The sequence below is a fragment of the Pristiophorus japonicus genome, chromosome 3, assembly GCF_044704955.1.
Source record: "Pristiophorus japonicus isolate sPriJap1 chromosome 3, sPriJap1.hap1, whole genome shotgun sequence".
Taxonomy (NCBI): domain Eukaryota; kingdom Metazoa; phylum Chordata; class Chondrichthyes; family Pristiophoridae; genus Pristiophorus; species Pristiophorus japonicus.
Genome location: NC_091979.1, coordinates 23,987,697 through 24,008,568, shown reverse-complemented (window position 1 = coordinate 24,008,568; position 20,872 = coordinate 23,987,697). Strand labels below are relative to the sequence as shown.

At 45.3% G+C, this 20,872-nt stretch overlaps 1 protein-coding gene across 1 annotated transcript in view; it reads right to left on the bottom strand.

Annotated features, from left to right (window-relative positions):
- The window catches only part of pdia5 (protein disulfide isomerase family A, member 5), a 146,803-nt gene that overhangs the window by 15,813 nt on the left and 110,118 nt on the right, over positions 1–20,872 (bottom strand). The window contains exon 15 of the mRNA XM_070875255.1: positions 6,244–6,314. Within this exon, the coding sequence (XP_070731356.1) occupies positions 6,244–6,314 (71 nt within the window). The remainder of the gene's footprint in view (positions 1–6,243; positions 6,315–20,872) is intronic.

Genomic DNA, 20,872 nt, shown 5'->3' with positions numbered 1-20,872 from the left:
CTTTGGTTAGGCCACAGCTGGAGTACTGCGTGTAGTTTTGGATGCCATGTTATAGGAAGGGCATGATTGCACTCGAGAGGGTGCAGAGGAGATTTACTGGGATGCTGCCTGGAATGGAGAATCTTAGTTATGAGGACTGATTGGATAGGTTGGGTTTGTTCTCATTGGAACAGAGGTGGTTGAGAGGAGACCTCATTGAGGTGTACAAAATATTGAGGGGCCTGGGACATAGTGGATAGTATTTCCATTGGTGGAGGGGGTCTATTACGAGGAGGCATAGTTTTAAGGTGGTTGGTGGAAGGTTTAGAGGGAATTTGAGGGGGGGCTTCTTTACGCAGAGGGTTGTGGGGATCTGGAACTCGCTGCCTGGAAGAATGGTGGACGCAGAAACCCTCATCACTTTTAAGAGATGGTTGGATGGGCACTTAAAGTGCAGTAACCTGCAGGGTTACGGACCTAGAGCTGGTAATTGGGATTAGACTGGATGACCTTTTGTTGGATGGCGCAGATATAATGGTAAGTACTGCAGGGAATAGAATACCGGCCAGGGTGATCTCCTGGACTAGTTTCGATCGCCTGGATGGGTCGGAGAGGAATTTTCCCAGATTTTTTTACCTCAATTAGCCGGGGTTTTTAATCTGTTTTTTGCCTCGCCCAGGAGATCACATGGCTTCGGTGGGGGGTGGAGTGTAGAATGTTTCAATATAAGGGGTGTCACAGTTGTGTGAGGCGGACTGGTTGGGCCGGGTGCTCTTTGCCTTTCCATCATTGTTCATGGGTTTGTATGTAACCTTCAGGGCTGCTGACCGAGGGCCGTGTGGCTGTGCGTCGGCCGGCGCGGACACGATGGGCCGAAATGGCCTCCTCCTGCGCTGTAAATTTCAGTGTTTCCAAGACTTGGTTTTATGTCTCATCCGAAAGGCAGCACCTCTGACAGAGCAGCACTCCCTCAGTACTGCACTGGAGTGTCAGCCTAGATTTTGTGCTCATGTCTCTGGCATGAGAGGGACTTGAACGGACAACCTTCTGACTCAGAGGCGAGCGAGTGCTGCCCACTGAGCCGCGGCTGACACTGTGAGCACCGTATTTGCCCTTCGTCCTGTTCGAGGATCAGCTAATTCAGCACAGATCAGGAAGTGGGACATTCCGAAGTGCTTATGTTCAGTGACCCGCTGCCTCGGCTAGCTGACGGATCAAGGGAGAGCCTGACAGTGCATTCTAACCAGCCTGAAATGACCCGGATCCTTTATTAGCGCAAGATCCTATTCACGTAACTAGCTTATTGGCAAAGAGAAATGGGCCTAATGGAATTGTTATCGACAGCCATTTGGGAAGAGAGGGAAAGTGAACAAAGCAGCATAAAATGCATCGATTTTTTGGCACTGTTTGCAAGACGTGCACGAACAGCATTAGAGAAAGGCATCGTTTTGTTCCATTAACACAAGTTGCTGATCAATATGTACTCTGCAAAGCAAGGTTGCGCAGAAGCATAGGTCAATACCACAACTCTGACACACATCGTTTTCCAAAGAGGTAAATCTGGATTTAGCTAGTTAAAATTGGCAATTCTTGAACTCACTGAGGGAGGTCATTTTAGCGCATTGGCGCAAAGGGTTAAATTAGGGGGACAGGTTGCACAGCCTTGCCGTGTACTCCCCGGAGTACAGAAGATTAAGGGGTGATCTAATCAGAGTTTTAGATGATTGAAGGAGATGAGAGGCTAGATCGGGAGAAACTATTTGCTCGTGGGGGGAAGTTCAGAACAAGGGGATATAACATTGAAATTAAAGCCAGGCCGTTTAGGGGGTAATGTCAGGAAGCACTCCTTCACGCAAAGGGTAGTGGAAATCTGGAATTCACACCCCCCGCAAAAAATGTGGTTGAGGCTGGGGTCAATTAAACATTTCAAAAAGGAGATTGATGGACAAGGGTATTAAGGGTTACAGAATCAAGGTGAGTAAATGGAGCCATGATCTTATTGAATGGTGGAAGAGGCTCCTTTGAAGTGTAGTCACTGTTGTAATGTAGGAAACACGGCAGCCAATTTGCGCACAGCAAGCTCCCACAAACAGCAGTGTGATAATAACCAGATAATCTATGTTTGTTATGTTGTTTGCGGGATAAATATCGGCAGCGGGACATCGGCTCGTCTTTGAAATAGTGTCATGGGATCTTTTCCGTCCGCCCGAGGGAGCAGACGGGGTCTCGGATCAACGTCTCATCCAAAAGACGGCCCCTCCGACAGTGCAGCACTCCCTCAGCACTGCACTGGAGCGTCAGCCTGGATTCTGTGCTCGGGTCCCTGCTACGGGATTTGAACCCATGACCGTGAGGTGAGAGTGCTGCCCACTGAACGACAGCCAAAGCCTAATGGCACCTAAAAACAATGTAGCACTTCCTCGGTGTTGCAATGGATTACGAGATTAGATTAGTTTCCAATTTCCTACAGTGGAGGGGCCACACGTGGAAAGGGGGGGGGGGGGTAGTGAAATACGGAAAAAGCAAGAGAGAAATCAGGAGAGCGTAGAGGGTATGGTAGTCCCATTGCGGGACGCACTCCGCAACGATGGGTCTGTGAGGGTGCTAAGGGGCAGGTGAGAGTTGGTCCTGGTACTGCCATCATCCTTCCTGCCTATAGGGCAGCTGTAGAAGTCAGACTCCAAGCTCTCCCTGTGCTGGTGTGATGGGGATCAGGAGCTCAGTCTGTGGGGTGATGGACAGAGCAGATGCTGAGAGGTTGTTTCCCCTTGGCTGAAGAGTTTAGAACTAGGGGGCATAGGATGAGGGGTCATAGAAACATAGAAAATAGGTGCAGGAGCAGGCCATTCGGCCCTTCGATATGATCATGGCTGATCATGCAACTTCAGTACCCCACCTCTGCCTTCTCTCCATATCCCCTGATCCCTTTAGCCGTAAGGGCTGCATCTAACTCCCTTTTGAATATGTCCAACGAACTGAACTCAACAACTTTCTGTGGCAGAGAATTCCACAGGTTCACAATTCTCTGAGTGAAGAAGTTTCCCCTCAACTCGGTCCTATATGGCTTACTCCTTATCCTTCGACTGTGACCCCTGGTTCTGGACTTCCCCAACATCGGGAACATTCTTCCTGCATCTAACCTGTCCAGTCCCATCAGAATTTTATAAGTTTTGATTTCTTCGAAATTTCAGTGAATATAAGGCTAGTCGATTCAATCTTTCCTCATATGTCAGTCCTGCCATCTCGGGAATCAGTCTGGTGAACCTTTGCTGCACTCCCACAATAGCAAGAATGTCCTTCCTTAGATTAGAGGACCAAAACCGGCCGCGGTTGGAGCTCCAGCACATTTCCTCATTGTAATAAAAGAAGCCGAGAAGAGGAGACCGGGAGAAAGCAGAGGAAGATCCCAATCTCCCAGCTGGAGAGGAAAGCAGTGTGAAGCTGAGCCGCCGAGGAAGAGGAAATAAAGCTGGAGGGAAAGGAGGGAAAGCTCCCGAGACAGCCGGGGATAGGAGCAGCTTCCGAGGTAGTCCGTGTCCTCAGTTGTTCAGCTCGCTGGCACAAGTGCTCCCAAGCTTGCTGAGAATGTTAATTCCCTCCTTAATTGGCAGCGTCATCAAGACGTCTACAAACTGCAATTGCAAGCACTGCAGTAATGTGAATTACTCCACCGTGATTAACAATTAAAGACCTGTCTCTCTGGCCAACGTTCCAGCAGGATGAAGTAGGGTGGGAGGAGGCTTGTGTGGAGCATAAACACCGACATGGACTGTTCCTGTGCTATAATTTGTATGTAATTCTCTGCCTCGGGATACCAGTGACCTAGAGAGAATCCCCGTTATCCAATGCATCATCATCATAGGCAGTCCCTCGAAATCGAGGAAGACTTGCTTCCACTCCAAAAGTGAGTTCTCAGGTGACTGAACAGTCCAATTCGGGAATTACAGTCTCTGTCACAGGTGGGACAGACAGCGGTTGAAGGAAAGGTGGGTGGGGGGTCTGGTTTGCCGCACGCTCCTTCAGCTGCCTGAGCTTGTTTTCTGCATGCTCTTGGCGACGAGACTCGAGGTGCTCAGCGTCCTCCCGGATTCTCTTCCTCCACTTAGGGCAGTCTTTGGCCAGAGATTCCCAGGTGTCAGTGGAGATGTTGCATTTTATCAAGGAGGATGTCCTTGAAATGTTTCCTCTGCCCACTTGGGGCTCGCTTGACGTGTAGGAGTTCCAAAGCAAGCGCTCTACTTGGGAGTCTTGTGTCCAGCATGCGGACAATGTGGCCCTCCCGACGGAGCTGGTCGAGTGTGGTCAGTGCTTCGATGCTGGGGATGTTCTTGCTATTGAGGGAGTGCAGCGAAGGTTCACCAGACTGATTCCCGGGATGGCGGGACTGACATATCAAGAAAGACGGGATCAACTGGGCTTGTATTCACTGGAGTTCAGAAGAATGAGAGGGGATCTCATAGAAACGTTTAAAATTCTGACGGGTTTAGACAGGTTAGATGCAGGAAGAATGTTCCCAATGTTGGGGAAGTCCAGAACCAGGGGTCACAGTCTAAGGATCAGGGGTAAGCCATTTAGGACCGAGATGAGGAGAAACTTCTTCACCCAGAGAGTGGTGAACCTGTGGAATTCTCTACCACAGAAAGTTGTTGAGGCCAATTCTCTAAATATATTCAAAAAGGAGTTAGATGTAGTCCTTACTACTAGGGGGATCAAAGGGTATGGTGAGAAAGCAGGAATGGGGTACTGAAGTTGCATGTTCAGCCATGAACTCATTGACTGGCGGTGCAGGCTCGAAGGGCCGAATGGCCTACTCCTGCACCTATTTTCTATGTTTCTATGTATACTCACTGGAATTTAGAAGAATTAGAGGGGATCTCATAGAAACATTTAAAATTCTGACGGGATTGGCGAGGTTAGATGCAGGAAGAATGTTCTCGATGTTGGGGAAGTCCAGAACCAGGGTTCACAGTCTAAGGATAAGGGGTAAGCAATTTAGGACCGAGATGAGGAGAAACTTCTTCACCCAGAGAATTGTGAACCTGTGGAATTCTCTACCACAGAAAGTTGTTGAGGCCAGTTCGTTAGATATATTCAAAAGGGAGTTAGATGTGGCCCTTACAGCTAAAGGGGTATGGAGAGAAAGCAGGAATGGGGTACTGAAGTTGCATGATCAGCCACGATCATATTGAATGGTGGTGCAGGCTCGAAGGGCCGAATGGCCTACTCCTGCACCTACTTTCTATATTTCTATGATCGAGGACACTGATGTTGGTGGGTCTGATGCAACCCACAATTATATAATACAGCACAGGAGGCCGCCATTTGCCCCAGCGAGTCTGCGCCAGCTCTTTCGAAGAGCCATCCAGTCAGTCCCACACACCCCCTGTTCTTTCCCCATATCCCTGCAACATCAGGTTTCTGTCCAGCAAATCACAAGTGACGAGGTTTACCTGAACCTTGCCAATGGGCCACAGAGACCAGTTGCAGTGCCCTCACTGTCACCTCAACTGACATAGTCCAGGAACATAAGAATGTAAGAATTAGGAGCAGGAGTAGGCCACATGGCACCTCAAGCCTGCTCCGCCATTCAATATCATAGCTGACCATCGACCTCAAATCCACTTTCCCGCCCGGATCTCCATATCCCTCGTTTCCAAAAGTCTATCTATTTCATCCTTGAATATACTCAACGACTGAGCAGCCGTAGCCACAGCCCCTCTGGGGTAGAGAATACCAAACATTCACAAACTTCTGAGTGAAGAAATTCCTCCTCATAAGAACATAAGAATTAGGAACAGGCGTAGGCCATCTAGCCCCTCGAGCATGCTCCGCCATTCAACAAGATCATGGCTGATCTGGCCGTGGACTCAGCTCCACTTACCCGCCCGCTCCCCATAACCCTTTATTCCCTTATTGGTTAAGTCTCAGTCTTAAATGGCCGACCCCTTATCCTGAGACTATGCCCCCTAGTTCTAGACTCTCCAGCCAAGTGGCAACAACCTCTCAGCATCTGCCATGTCCATCACACCCTCAGAGCTGAGATCACCTCTCATTCTTCTAAACTCCAGAGTGTACAGGCCACATCTACTCGAGGCCCCTGGTTCCGTGCTGGTCTGCATTGAGTTTCACACCTGGGGCCACTGAGCCATGGGAGGGGGGGGGGGGGGCGGGTGCTGAAAGCTTATACAATTTCATGCGAATGAAAAGCTGAATTGTTTTACACCAAGTTTAAGATACAGGAACAGGCTGAAGCCATAAAATTACCTTTCGTTCTTCTTTAAAATGGTCGGCGGCTGCTGTGAAATGTGGGACGGTATTCTTACAGTGAGGGCACCCTAGAACAAAAAAAACCATGAAAGAGCAGTTCATAAATCACCCTGGTCACAACTGAAAGCTTAATCTGCAAGGTGTGATTAGGCCGTTAAAATAAACAGAGAATTTTTTTAAAAAAAGCTTTCATTACGTCTATCCAAGAATATAACAAAAGGCTAAGTATAATGCCATGTTTGTTTTTCCGACATCACTGTGATCAGATCCCTTCAAGTGCTCATGGGAACTACTTATTATAACATTTTATGCGCGGAAATAATTCCCATGCAACATTGCTGGAACGGATCAGTTCCAGTCTCCAGCTCTGTGTGTGGCATTAGCAGAATTAATCGGATGTGACATTCCTCCCATTTGTATTCAGGGTCTTCATGGTCCCGAAGTGTGGGCGGCAAGGCTTCTCCTGATCAGTCAACAAACAAGTATTGGCATCATGTGTGGTTTTGCTGTCATCTGTGATTGGTGGGTCACAATGACCCAAAATATAGATGAGGAGGCCGTACGAATCATCTGGGTTATCCTTCCACAGGAAACTACAATTTCCACCTCTTGAAGATTCCCGAGTTTGTGCCTCAAAGTCCATTCCGGGTATTGCTCACTCCCGACAGCAGTCCTGAACTTGCCCCTTTACCAGTTTGCGTCCATGTCCTGCAAGGCATGGTTTACTTGAAATAGTACTCGGGGATTAACTCAGCCATGATCTTGTTGAATGGCGGAGCAGGCTCAAGGGACGAGAGATGGCCTACTCCTGTTCCTAATTCTTATGTTCTTATGTTCTATTCCACTTGATATCTCATCTGTTTGCTCTCTACTTTCTGTACAGGGTTTTTCTAGCCTTTCCTCAGCTGGGTCCCCTTGACACTTGGGCTCAGAGTCGTGGTTCTTCATGGCAACACTTCTTGGACTTGAATGTTTCTCATGTGCCTCGGTGACCACAAATGAATGCTGCAGCCAAGGTACAGCTTGACCTGGATGGCTTCAGACATGCACAGCAAATAATACGGCACTTTGGCTCAGCGTTTGCTAATTGCTGTTCTTCCATGGCAGGACAGGAGTCAGACTGAGCCTACGGCCATTTCTAGATCTCCTTCAGCCGTTCCTCTCGCTATAGCCAGTAACAAAAGGTAGATGGTTATGATCGATTGGGACATTCAAAGTGACAGGACTCCAGCTTGATGCCCAGGAGCAATGGTTAAGATGTTGATTTGGGTATTTGAGGGGAACAGCTGGGCTAGAAGGAAATAATTAAAATGCACTTGGTACGGAAGGGACCATATCAACATCACTCTATGCCAACCTGGAAAACCAACAAAAGCTGACCAACAACGTCCAAAAAAAGCTCACAACTAATCGCATGGGCTTTGTAACTGGATACTTCAAAATAAAAGGTGTACCAAAATGTCCCTTTGCTGACATTAGAGCAAAAATAAACATAAATACACGAAAGCCTGCAGGTAAATCAAAATGCTGGAAGGCACCAAATTGGTGGTGTAACTCTCGGGTGTTCCAGGGACATAATCCATTGGGAAACTTTGAATTTCGACATTAATAATGGTTCATTTTAAGCATTTTTATACTTTACACCTGATGGATGTTTTTTTATATCAGTTGTAAAGTATAAAAATGTTAAAAATGAACCATTATTAATGGTGAAATTCAAAGTTTCCCAGTGGATTATGTCCCTGGAACATCCTAGAGTTACACCACCAATTTGGTGCCTTCCAGCATTTTGATTTACCTGCAGGCTTTCATGTACTTATGTTTATTTTTGCTCTAATGTGAGCAGGCCAAAATACTTTTGAATTGGCTGTTTTTCTTCTCCTTACTAGTTCTCTGAGATAGGGAATTCCAAAAATTCACCTTCCTCTGAGTGAAGACCTTTCTCCTCATCTCAGTCTTAAATGACCAACCTTTTATTCTGAGATTGTGACCCCCTCGTTCTAGACTCCCCAGCCTGGGGAAATGTCCTCCCATCAAGTCCCTTAAGAATTTGATGTGTTTCCATGAAAACCCCTCCTTCTTCTAAACTGTAGGGAATATAACATAAGGAGCAGGAGTAGGCCATATAGCCCCTCAAGCCTGCTCTGCCATTTACTATGATCTTGGCTGATCCGATCATGGACTCAGGTCCACTTCCCTGCCTGCTCCCCATAACCTCTTATTCCTTTATCGGTTAAGAAACTGTCTATCTCTGTCTTAAATTTATTCAATGTCCCAGCTTCCACAACTCTGAGGCAGCGAATTCCACAGATTTACAATCCTCAGAGAAGAAATTTCTCCTCATCTCAGTTTTAAATGGGCGGCCCCTTATTCTAAGATTATGCCCCCTAGTTCTAGTCTTCCCCCATCAGTGGAAACATCCTCTCTGCATCCACCTTGTCAAGTCCCCTCATAATCTTATACGTTTTGATAAGATCACCTCTCAATCTTCTGAATTCCAATAAGTATAGGCCTCGTCTACTCAATCTCTCTTAACAGGACAAGCCCCCCAACCTAGGAATCAATCTGGTAAACCTACGTTGTGCTTCCTCTAAAAGGAAAGTATATCCTTCCTTAGGTAAGGAGACCAAAACTGTACAAACTACTCCAGGTACAGTGTCCCTGCTACAGTAAATCCTTTCTATAGGACTAGCTCTGCAAGCTAGATTTTCAAAGTGCCTTTTGGAGTTCGAGCACATTGCTTTCCTCTGCATGAGCGAGCATTAATGCAAGTTAAATCAGAATGACAGTGACGGGCTAATCTAATACAAGGCATGTTTGAGAAAAGTTCATGCCATCTAACTCAGTATGTCAATTTTAGTGTTTTTTCCCCTTTAGAAATACAACACACACATTCCACATCGGATTCTTTGTCCATCTCCTCAGCTGGGCAGTACAACAATATCGCTCTCATATCTGTTTGTTTTTCCAATCCCCCCGGTGCTTCTTATTCCACATTTTTCCTCTTGCTCCCCCAATAGTGGGCCTCATTCATTTCTCACTCGTTTCCAAAGCTGAGTCAGGTCACTACAAAGGCGCACACACGTCAACTTTTTCAGCCTGTTAAGATGTTTGCTTCTGCCTGCACCACTGCAAAACACGTTTCTCCAATAATGCTCAAATCACCCAGATTTTGCTGTCGAAGCAAAACCACCCTTTTTTTTGTCCTGATGTTGGAGAGAAAGGCTTACCGGGGCAGGGGGGGGGGGGGGGGGAGCTAAGCCAGGCATTTGCACAGCAACGATTCTGGGCTGGTGCCTCGAGTCACCCGTGCAGGCATTTGAGCAAACCGAAATTGACCTGACACCGTGCTGGAAGAAAACCGAAACATTCGGATCAGATGAGTGCTCACATTATACTGCTCGCAATCATACTTGCTGGCCACAGATTGAGCTGCCTGGGAGGTCAAACAGCCAGGCATTGTTTTCCGACAACAAGCCCCCTTTTCAAAAGGCGTCTCCGCTGAGACGCTCAGTGAGTTGGTGCTGCAGCAGAAATTAATTGATGCAACCCCAGCGTCTATTATTGCCAGCTAGTAATTCCAGTGATTTTTGGGTGCCCCGTCTCAACCTCCCAGATAACCTGCATCAGCCCATGTCGAGTCCCACAAATAGCTATTGCGGCTTCACAAGCGAGCCACACATTTCGGCTCCAGAGCAAACACAATGAGCCAACTGTGTGAAGTCATTCAATAAAAAGCAGGTTTGTGAAAAATGCCCAAGTTCCAATAACAAGAAATTGCAGAGAAACGAAGTGGCCACAGGCAATTACAATAATAATTTAAAAAAAATATATAGAACTAGGCTTTTGCATGAAAGCAGATTTAAGACTGTGGTTTACTAATTAGTTATATCCCGGGGCTTGAGACATCTGAAACTGCAGTGTTTGCCATTCACCTTTCAAGTCACTTCAAGATTCAAATTCAGCTTGGGGAACATAGGTTTAGACCTGTTTCCGTCGGCGGTCACAGGCCAGCAGTGTAAACAGCGGCACTTCGGAGAAAAAACATTTCCAAGATCCCACTGGAGAGGCTCAGGATAGAGGATGCATTAAATACTGAATCATTCCTGTTGCCTTTGCCGTCTGCTCCTAGCGGCCGTATTCAAAATAATTTGGAATTGGGTGGAAGCGGCAATTTGTGTGACAGCACCAATGTGAACAAGTGATAAGAACATAAGTCGTAGGAGCAGGAGTAGGCCATTCGAGCCTGCTCCACCATTCAATGAGATCATGGCTGATCTTCTACCTCAACCCCACTTTCCTGCATTGTCCCCATAATCCTTTGATTCCCTTAATATCCAAAAATCTATCGATCTCTGTCTTGAATATACTCAAAGACTGAGCCTCCACAGCCCTCTGGGGTAGAGAATTCCAAAGATTCACCACCCTGAGTGAAGAAGTTTCTCCTCATCTCAGTCCTAAATGGCCGACTCCTTATTCTGAGACTGTGACCCCTCGTTCTAGGCACCTCAGCTCGAGGGTCTATATGTCTTACTCCTGTTTCTAATTTTTATGTTCTTATGTTCTTATTAATGTTGGGGAAGTCCATATCCAGGGTTCATAGTCTAAGGATAAGGGGTAATTCATTTAGTACCGAGATGAGGAGAAACTTCTTCACCCAGAGAGTGGTGAACCTGTGGAATTCTCTACCACAGAAAGTTGTTGAGGCCAATTCACTAAATATATTCAAAAAGGAGTTAGATGTAGTCCTTACTACTAGGGGGATCAAGGGGTATGGCGAGAAAGCAGGAATGGGGTACTGAAGTTGCATGTTCAGCCATGAACTCATTTAATGGCGGTGCAGGCTCGAAGGGCCGAATGGCCTACTCCTGTACCTATTTTCTATGTTTCAACGTTTCAACATCCTCCCTGCATCTACCCGGTCAAGCCCTGCAAGAATTTTGTATGCAGCAATGAGATCACCTCTCATTCTTCTAAACTATTGACAATATAGGCCTAATCAATCTCTCCTCATAGGACAATCCCCTATCTCAGGAATCAGTCTGGTGAACCTTCGCTGCACTCCCTCTATGGCAAATATATCCTTCCTTAGGTAAGGAGACCATAATTGTACACAATACTCAAGGTGCGGTCTCACTAGGGCCCTGAATAATTGCAGTAAGACGTCTTTACTCTTATACTCAAATCCTCTTGTAATAAAGGCCAACATATCATTTGCTTTCTTAATTGCTAGCTGTACCTGCATGTTAACTTTCAGTGATTCTTGTACAAGGACACCCAGGTCCCTCTGAACACCAATATTTCCTAATCTCCACCATTTAAAAAATACTCTGCTTTTCTATTTTTCCTACTAAATTTCCTACCATGATAGAAAGGTCTGTTCCCTCGGTTCCACAAACAGCACTTTCCCATCCCTCCAGCGTTAGCCGTGGCTCAGTGAGTAGCACTCTTGCAGCAGATTGTGTGGTTAAAATCCCACTCCAGAGACTGGAGCTCAAAAATCTAGGTTTACACTCCGGTGCAGTACTGAGGGAGTGCCGCACTGTCGGAGGCACCGTCTGCTTGCTCAGGCGGATGTAAAAGATCCCACGGCACTCTTTTGAAGAAGAGCTGGGAGTTATCCCTGGTGTCCTAGCCAATATTTATCCCTCAATAAACATCAAATAGATTATCACATTGCTGTTTGTGGAATCTTGCTGTGCATAAATTGGCTGCCGCGTTTCCCACATTACAACAGTGACTACACTTCAAAAATACTTCATTGGCTGTAAAGCGCTTTAGGACGTTAAGGTCATGAAAGGCACTACATAAATGCAAGTCTTTCTTTCCCAGACTGAGCACTGATGAGAATGAAGGACAGATTAACCCAGATGCTGTTACATAGGAACAGGAATTAGCCATTCAGTCCGTCGAGCCTGTTATGTTATTCAAACAGATCGTGTCTGATCATTATCCTGACTCTATTTACCCGCCTTGGCTCCATATCCCTCAATACCCCTGGCTAGCAAAAATCTAGCACTCTCAGATTTAGAATTATTAATCGAGCTAGCATCTACTGCTTTTTGTGGGAGTGAGTTCCACACTCCCACTATCCTTGGCATGATGAAGTGTTTCCTAACTTCTCTCTTGAATGGCCTGACTCCAATTTTAAAGTTCTGTCCCCTTGTCTTGAACTCTCTATCAATTCTTTTCAAACTCCTAAAAACCTCAATCAAATCCATGGAATTCTCTGCCCCAGAGAGCTGTGGAGGCTGGGTCATTGACTATATTTAAGGCGGTGATAGACAGATGTTTGAGCGATAAGGGAGTAAAGGGTTATGGGGAGCGGGCGGGGAAGTGGAGCTGAGTCCATGATCAGATCAGCCATGATCTTATTGAATGGCGGACCAAATAGCCTACTCCTGCTCCTATTTCTTATGTTATGTTCACCCGAGCCTTCTATAATCCAGGGAATAAAAGCCTAGTTTATGCAATCTCTCCTCATACTTTAACCCGAGGAGCCCTGGTAACATTCTGGTGAATGCACTGCACTCCTTCCAAAGCCAATAAATCCTTTCTACAGTGTGGTGCCCAGAACTGTACACAGCACTCCAGATGTGCTCTAACCAGGGCTTTGTATAGCTGTAGCAAAACTTGCTTCTCTTTATATTCTAGCTCTAGATATGAAGGCTAACATTCCATTAGTCTTTTTGATTATTTTTTGTACCTGGCCATTACATTTTAATGATCGGTGTACATGGACCGCTAAATTTCTTTGGAATTCCACTATTCCTCGCCTTTCACCATTTAAAAAATACTCGGATCTATCCTTTTTGGGTCCAACATGGGTGACCTCACACTTAGCTGCGTTGAAATCCATCAGCCACAGTTTTGCCCATCACTCAGTCTATCAATGTCTTTTGTAATTTTATGCTCCCGTCTACATTACTTATGATGCCACCAATCTATGGGTCATCGGCAAACTTGGATATAGGGCTGATTAACATGGAGAACTGATTTTCCCTCATTCTAAGGTCAGGAGTGGGGCGATTCACTGATGGTCCCATAGTGTTCAGTACCGTTCCATTCTTGCTACAATTACACAGTGTTTTGGTGAGATCACACCTGGAGTACTAAGAACATAACAGGAGCAGGAGTAGGCCATTTGGCCCCTCAAGCCTGCTCCGCCATTCAATAAGATCATGGCTGATCTTGTCATGGACTCAGCTCCACTTCCCTGCCCGCTCCCATAACCCTTTACTCCCTTATCGCTCAAAAATCTGTTTATCTCCACATTAAATATATTCAATGACCCAGCCTCCACAGCTCTCTGGGGCAGAGAATTCCAGATTTACAACCCTCTGAGAAAATAAATTCCCTCTCATCTCAGTTTTAAATGGGCGGCCCTTTATTCCGAGACTATGTCCCCTAGTTTTAGTTTCCAGAGTGGAAATATCCTCTCTGCATCCATCTTGTCGAGCCCCCTCATTATCTTATCACCTCTCATTCTTCTGAACTCCAATGAGTATAGGCCCAACCTACTCAACCTATCTTCATAAATAAATCCCCTCAACTCTTGAATCAACCTAGTGAACCTTCTCTGAACAGCCTCCAATGTAAGTATATCCTTCCTTAAATATGGAGACCAAAACTGTACACAGTACTCCAGGTGTGGCCTCACCAATACCCTGTACAGTTGTAGCAGGACGTCTCTGCTTTTATACTCTATCCCCCTTGCAATAAAGGCCAACATTGTATTGGCCTTCCTGATTACTTGCTGTACCTGCACACTCACTTTTTGTGTTTCATGCACAAGGTTCCTTTGTACTGCAGCACTTTGCAATTTTTCTCCATTTAAATTTTAATTTGCTTTTTTTGTGCTAAAGTGGATAACCTCACATTTTCCACATTATACTCCATCTACCAAATTTTTGCCCACTCACTTAGCCTGTCTATATCCTTTTAGATTCGTGTGTCCTCCTCACAATTTGCTTTCCCACCCATCTTTGTATCATCAGTAAACTTGGCTACATTACACTCGGACCCTTCAGCCGAGTCGATCCAGTCTCTCCTCATATGTCAGTCCTGCCATCCTAGGAATCAGTCTGGTGAACCATCGCTGCACTCCCTCAATAGCAAGGACTTCCTTCCTCAGATTAGGAGACCAAAACTGAACACAATATTCCAGGTGAGGCCTCACTAAGGACCTGTACAACTGCAGTAAGACCTCCCTGCTCCTATACTCAAATCCCCTAGCTAGGAAAGCCAACATACCATTTGCCTTCTTCACCGCCTGCTGAACCTGCATGCCAACTTTCAATGACTGATGTACCACGACAACCAGGTCTCGCTGCACCTCCCCTTTTCCTAATCTGCCACCATTCAGATAATATTCTTCCTTCGTGTTTTTGCCACTAAAGTGGATAACCTCACATTTATCCACATTATACTGCATCTGCCACGCATTTGCCCACTCACTTAACCTGTCCAAGTCACCCTGCAGCCTTTTAGCATCCTCCTCACAGCTCACACTGCCACCCAGCTTAGTGTCGTCTGCAAGCTTGGAGATATTACACTCAATTCCCTCACCCAAATCATTAATGTATATTGTAAAGAGCTGGGGTCCCAGCACTGAGCCCTGCAGCACTCCACTAGTCACTGCCTGCCATTCTGAAAAGGACCCGTTTATCCCAACTCTCTGCTTCCTGTCTGCCAACCAGCTCTCTATCTACGTCAGTGTATTACCCCCAATACCATGTGCTTTAATTTTGCACACCAACCTCTTGTGTGGGACCTTGTCAAAAGCCTTTTGAAAGTCCAAAAACACCGCATCCACTGGTTCTCTCTTGTCCACTCTACTAGTTACATCCTTAAAAAATTCTAGAAGATTTGTCAAGCATGATTTCCCTTTCATAAATCCATGCTGACTTGGACCGATCCTGTCACTGTTTTCCAAATGTGCTGCTATTTCAGGCCAATCCCGTCACTGCTTTCCAAATGTGCTGCTATTTCAATAATCCTGAATAACTCTGCTTTTCTTTGAAATAGTGCTAAAAGATCTTTTAGTCTACCCGAGAGGGTAGATGGGGTCTCGCTTTAACGTCTCATCCGATAGACGGCGCCCCCGACAGTGTAACACTCCCTCAGCACTGCACTGGGAGTGTCAGCCTGGATTATGGGCTCAGGTCTCTGGGATGGGATTTGATCCCACAACCTTGTTGTTGGTTAAATGAAGTGCTTTCTTTATGAGGGTGGTACCAGGCCTCTGCTTCCTGTGTCCCTATGATGGCATGAATCAGATTAGTAACGCACTGTGCGGGGGCTTTGAGTATGTACCATGGCCTATCCACTCCATGGCACAGTGCATTAGCACTTCAACACACCACCCAACAGGGAAGGAGAAAGGAAGGTGGGGTTGGTGGGGTGGGGGGGTATTGTGCATTAGAGCTTGAACAGCAAACTGTTCGATTTTCTTTTAAAAACAACAAAACACCTGCAACCGAGTACTCTGGAAAATGCGAGACATTTGAGAATTTGTCACACCCTCTTCCAGAAAGGAGGATCTATCATTGTCAGGCTTTTTGAGATAACCTTGGAAATACATTTTTAGAACTATGTTACAAATTGCATTTCTTCAATACAAAGAGATGCCAAATAGAAGGCGGTGGTAATCAGCAAACAAGTCAAATATTACAGATGTTAAAATAAAATTCAATCAACAATGGAGACACATATTGAGCAGTCACCTTCAGCAGTAAAACAAACTGCTGAATTCAGGAGCGTGTTCAGGAGTATGTTGTGCATTAAATTTATGCAGAACATTGATTTTTTTCAAAAACGATCCTAAGTTGTGTTGATATACAGCTATTTAAATCCAAATACATGTCCTGTTTACTTATGCATCAAGACCGTGATTCTCTCATCAGAGACTCTAGTTATGCTATTTTAAATTTAAATACAGAACGTGCAGAGGAGACCTAAACATGAGAATAAGACAAGCAAAGAGAGAGTATGAGAATAGATTTGTGGCCAATATGAAAGGCAAACATATAACAAATTGTATTTATATAGCTCCTTTAACGTAGTAAAACGTTCCAAGGGCACCTCACAGGAGTGTTAAACACAATTTGACACCGAGCCACATGAGGAGATATTAGTGCAGATGACCAAAAGCTTGGTCAAAGAGGTAGGTTTTAAGGAGCGTCTTCAAGGAGTAAAGAGAGGTCGAGGTGAAGAGATTTAGGGAGGGAATTCCAGAGCTGAAGGCCTTGGCAGGTGAAGGCACGGCCTCAAAAGGTGGAGCGATTAAAATTGAGGATGAGTAAAACGCCAGAATTGGAGTGCAGATAACTTGGACGGTTGTAGGACTGGAGGTGGTTAGAGATGGGGGTGGGGGAGGCGAGGCATTTATAAATAGTCAAAGGAAGAGTGGGTCCGATTAGGGACCAAAAATTGTGATGGCAGAGGACATGGCTGAGGTACTAAACGAGTACTTTGCATCTGTCTTCACTAGAGAAGAGGATGCTGCCAATATAGCGGTAAAGGAGGAGGTAGTAGCAATATTAAATAAGATAAAAATAGATGAAGAGGTGGTACTTAAACGATTGGCAGTACTCAAACTAGAACAATTGCCCTGCATCCTAGGTTATTGAAGGACGTATGGGTGGAAATTGCTGAGGCTCTGGCCACGATCTTCTAATCCTCCTTAGATATGTGGGTGGTGCCAGAGAACTGCAGGATTGCAAATGTTAACTCCCTGTTCAAAAAGGGAAAAGGGATAAATCTGGTAGTCACAGGCCTGTCAGCCTAATGCTGGTACTGGGGAAACTTTTGAGACAATAATGTCGGACAAAATTAGTTGGCACTTAGAAAATGATTGGCTAATAAATGAAAGTCAGCATGGTTACAGTTAAAGGCAAATGTTCGACTAACTTGATCGAGATCTTTGATGAAGTAACGGAGAGGGTTGATGAGGGTAGTGTGGTCGATGTTGTGTATCGGGACTTTCAAAAAGGCATTTGACAAAATGCTGGTTAGCAAAATTGACACCCATGGGATTAAAGGGACAGTGGTAGCGTATTTATAAAGTTGGCTAAGGGACAGAAATCAGAGAATAGTGGTGAACGGTTGTTTTTCAGACTGGAGGGAAGTACACAGCAGTATTCCCCAGGGGTTGGTATTCGGACTAATGCTCTTTTTTTGATATATATTAAGGACCTGGACTTGGTTATACAGGGCATCATTTCAAAGTGTGCAGATGGCAGGAAACTCGAAAATTTAATAAGCAATGAGGAGGATAGTAACAGACTTCAGGAGGATATAGACAGACTAGTGCAATGGGTAGACATATGGCAGATTAAATTTGACGCAGAAAAGTGTGAAGTGATACATTTTGATCGAGAGAATGAGGAGAGGCAATATAAACTAAATGGCACAATTTTAAAGGGGGTGCAGTAACAGAGAGCCCGAGGGATGTATGTACACAAATCTTTGAAGGAGGCAGGGCAAGTTGAAAAGGCTATTCAAAAAGCTTACGGAATCCTTGGCTTTATCAATACAGACATAAAGATTAAAAGCAAGAAAGTTATGATAAACCTTTATAAAACACTGATTAAGTCTCAGCTGGATTATTGTGTTCAATTCTGGGCACCGCATTTTAGGAAGGAAGTTGATGCCTTAGAGAGTGTGCAGAAGAGATTTACTAGAATGGTACCAGGGATAAGGGACTGTAATTATGTGGAGAGACTGGAGAAGCTGGGGATGTTCTCCTTATTACAGAGAAGGTTAAGAGGAGATTTGATAGATGTGTTCAAAATCATGAACAGTTATCATAAGAGTAAATAAGGAGAAACTGTTTCTAATGGCAGAAAGGTCAATAACAATAGGCAAAAGACTTAGGGCTGGACTTTGCCTAAAGCCCCTCACCGCCCGACTGCCGCCCAGAAAAACCGCGAACGTTCTGCAACTAACGCTGGCGAAACTTTCCATAATTATGGTTAAAAAGTATTGCCCAGCGAGAAACTGGATCTTGCACCAATATTCTCGGCGGTTAAAGGCGAAACTAGGTGAAATGGGCAATTCTTACCAGAATGGACGGTAAGTACTAAAATTTAGTCCGAGGCTGCGGTTGGGCCTAGGGAGGGGGGGAAACTCAAAAAATATTTTTCCAGTTAAACAAAAAATTAAAAGTTATAAAACATTCTCAAGACACTTTTTAAACTTAATCGGCATTTTAGAATTAAAAAAATTATTATAAAAATCAATAACTTTCCTTTCTCTGCAGGGTACTCACCTACCGCCCTGTCCCGGCAGCTTTTTGTGGGCGGTTTCCTCGGCGGTGTGTACGGGTCCTCCGCTGAGGCAAAACTTGGATCCTGGCGGTTTTCTCGGCGGTTTTCTCGGCGGTTTGCTACATGACAGTCTTTTCAAAATGTGGGCAAAACTCTTTAAAAAAAATAAAGAGGAAACTTCCGCCAGGCGGTTTTCATCTAAAAAAACCCCCCCCAGCTGTACAGCCGAGAAAACCACCGAAAATGAAGGCAAAAGTCTAGCTAGTAGAGGTGACATTAGGATTTTATTTTTATTGAGCAAGTTTTTGTGATCTGAATGCACTGCTTGAAAGGGTGGCAGAAGTAAGCTCAATAGTAACTATCAAAAGGGAATTGGATAAATACTTGAAGGAAAAAAAACTTTACAGTGCTATGGAGAAAGAGCAGGGGAGTGGGATTAATTGGATAGTTCTCATCATCATAGACAGTCTCTCGGAATTGAGGGAGACTTGCCTCCACTCTAAAAGTGAGTTTTTGGGTGACTGAACAGTCCAATACGAGAACCACAGTCCCTGTCACAGGTGGGACAGACAGTCGTTGAGGGAAGGGATGATGAGTGGGACTGGTTTGCTGCACGCTCTTTCCGCTGCCTGCGCTTGATTTCTGCATGCTCTCGGCGATGAGACTCGAGGTGCTCAGCGCCCTCCCGGATGCACTTCCACCACTTAGGACGGTCTTTGGCCAAGGACTCCCAGATGTCGGTGGGGATGTTGCACTTTATCAGGGAGCTTTTGAGGGTGTTCTTGTAACGTTTCCTCTGCCCACCTTTGGCTCATTTGCCGTGAAGGAGTTCAGAGTAGAGCGCTTGCTTTGGGAGTCTCGTGTCTGGCATGTGGACAATGTGGCCCGCCCAATGGAGCTGATCAAGTGTGGTCACTGCTTTGATGCTGGGAATGTTGACCTGGCCAAGGACGCTAATGTCTGTCCTCCCAAGGGATTTGTAGGTTCTTGCGGAGTCATCGTTGGTGGTATTTCTCCAGCAATTTGAGATGTCCAATCACTCCTGCTTCAAAGTGAGTGCATGGAGATTGGATAAGGGCAAGAGTCAAAATGGTGGCTACTGCCCCCACCTCCCTCCTGGTCAAATAGATCGCTGACTCTCTTAATCAGAGCTCTCAGAAAAAGAACTGCTATCTGGAAGGTACTGCCCAGTAGTGGCATTTATGGAACTGTACACCGGGGTGTAATGGGACCTTCAGGATCGGAGAGAAAATTGGGGGGAGAATGGTGAAAGGAAAGTTGTCCAGTTTCACAGTACTGCAGTACTATTTATTGCTGAGTAATGTCAAAGCATTCATTAAAGCCACAAATGAACCATGCCTTTGTCTGTTATCAACCCAGTATCAAATCTCCAAATCCCCCAACTCTTAACAGCAACTTGTATTTATATAGCGCCTTTAATGGAGTAAAACATCCCAACGCGTTTCACTGGGGTGTTGTAAGGCAAAATAAATAAATTTCACACCGAGCCAAATAAGAAAAGAATTACTGCAGGTGACCAAAAGCTTGGTCAAAGAGGTTGGTTTTAAAGAGCATCATTAAAAAGAGGTAGAGTGGCGGCGAGGTTTAGGGAGGGAGTTCCAGAGCTTGGGGCCCAGGTAGCTGAAGGCACGGCCACCAATTGTTGAGCGATTATAATTGGGGATTCCCAAGAGGGCAGAATTGGAGGAGCGCAAACATCTCGGGAGGGTTGTGACGCTGGAGATTATAGAGACAGGGAGGGGCGAGGCCATGGAGGGATTTGAAATCAAGTAATGAGAATTTTGAAATCGAGGTGTTGCTTAACCGGGAGCCAATGTTGGTCAGCAAGCATAGGGGTGAGGGCTGATGGGTGAGCGGGACTTGGTGCGAGTTAGGACACGGGCTGCCATCAAAATGATGTCTAGTAGACATCTGCTCTTGTTACTGTCATAATGCCAACTTTGGTTAGACTAACAGTGATCTATATTCCATTGTATTGCTACAGAATCCTGTTGCTACAGAATCCTCTAATTGCATCAAAGGAAAATTATGAAGACAATGTTGGAAATAAGAACAGACCTGAATTTATATAACACATCATCACATCTCGCAAGGCTTTGGGGAAAGTAGGACTGAGAGAATTTACCCTAACTTTTCATTTCTCAAATGCATTCTTAAATGGAGGAAATGCACCATCAAACAAAAACTGGTAGAGACCAAGGATCCAACATTGGCCATGACTTGCATCAATTTTTTTTGGAGTAAGTTGTTTTTTCTGGCGTAAGTTAGAAAATGCCACATTTCCCCAAAAATTTGCTCCAGAGTAAGTCAGTTAGGTATGTTTTTTTTTTTAAGGT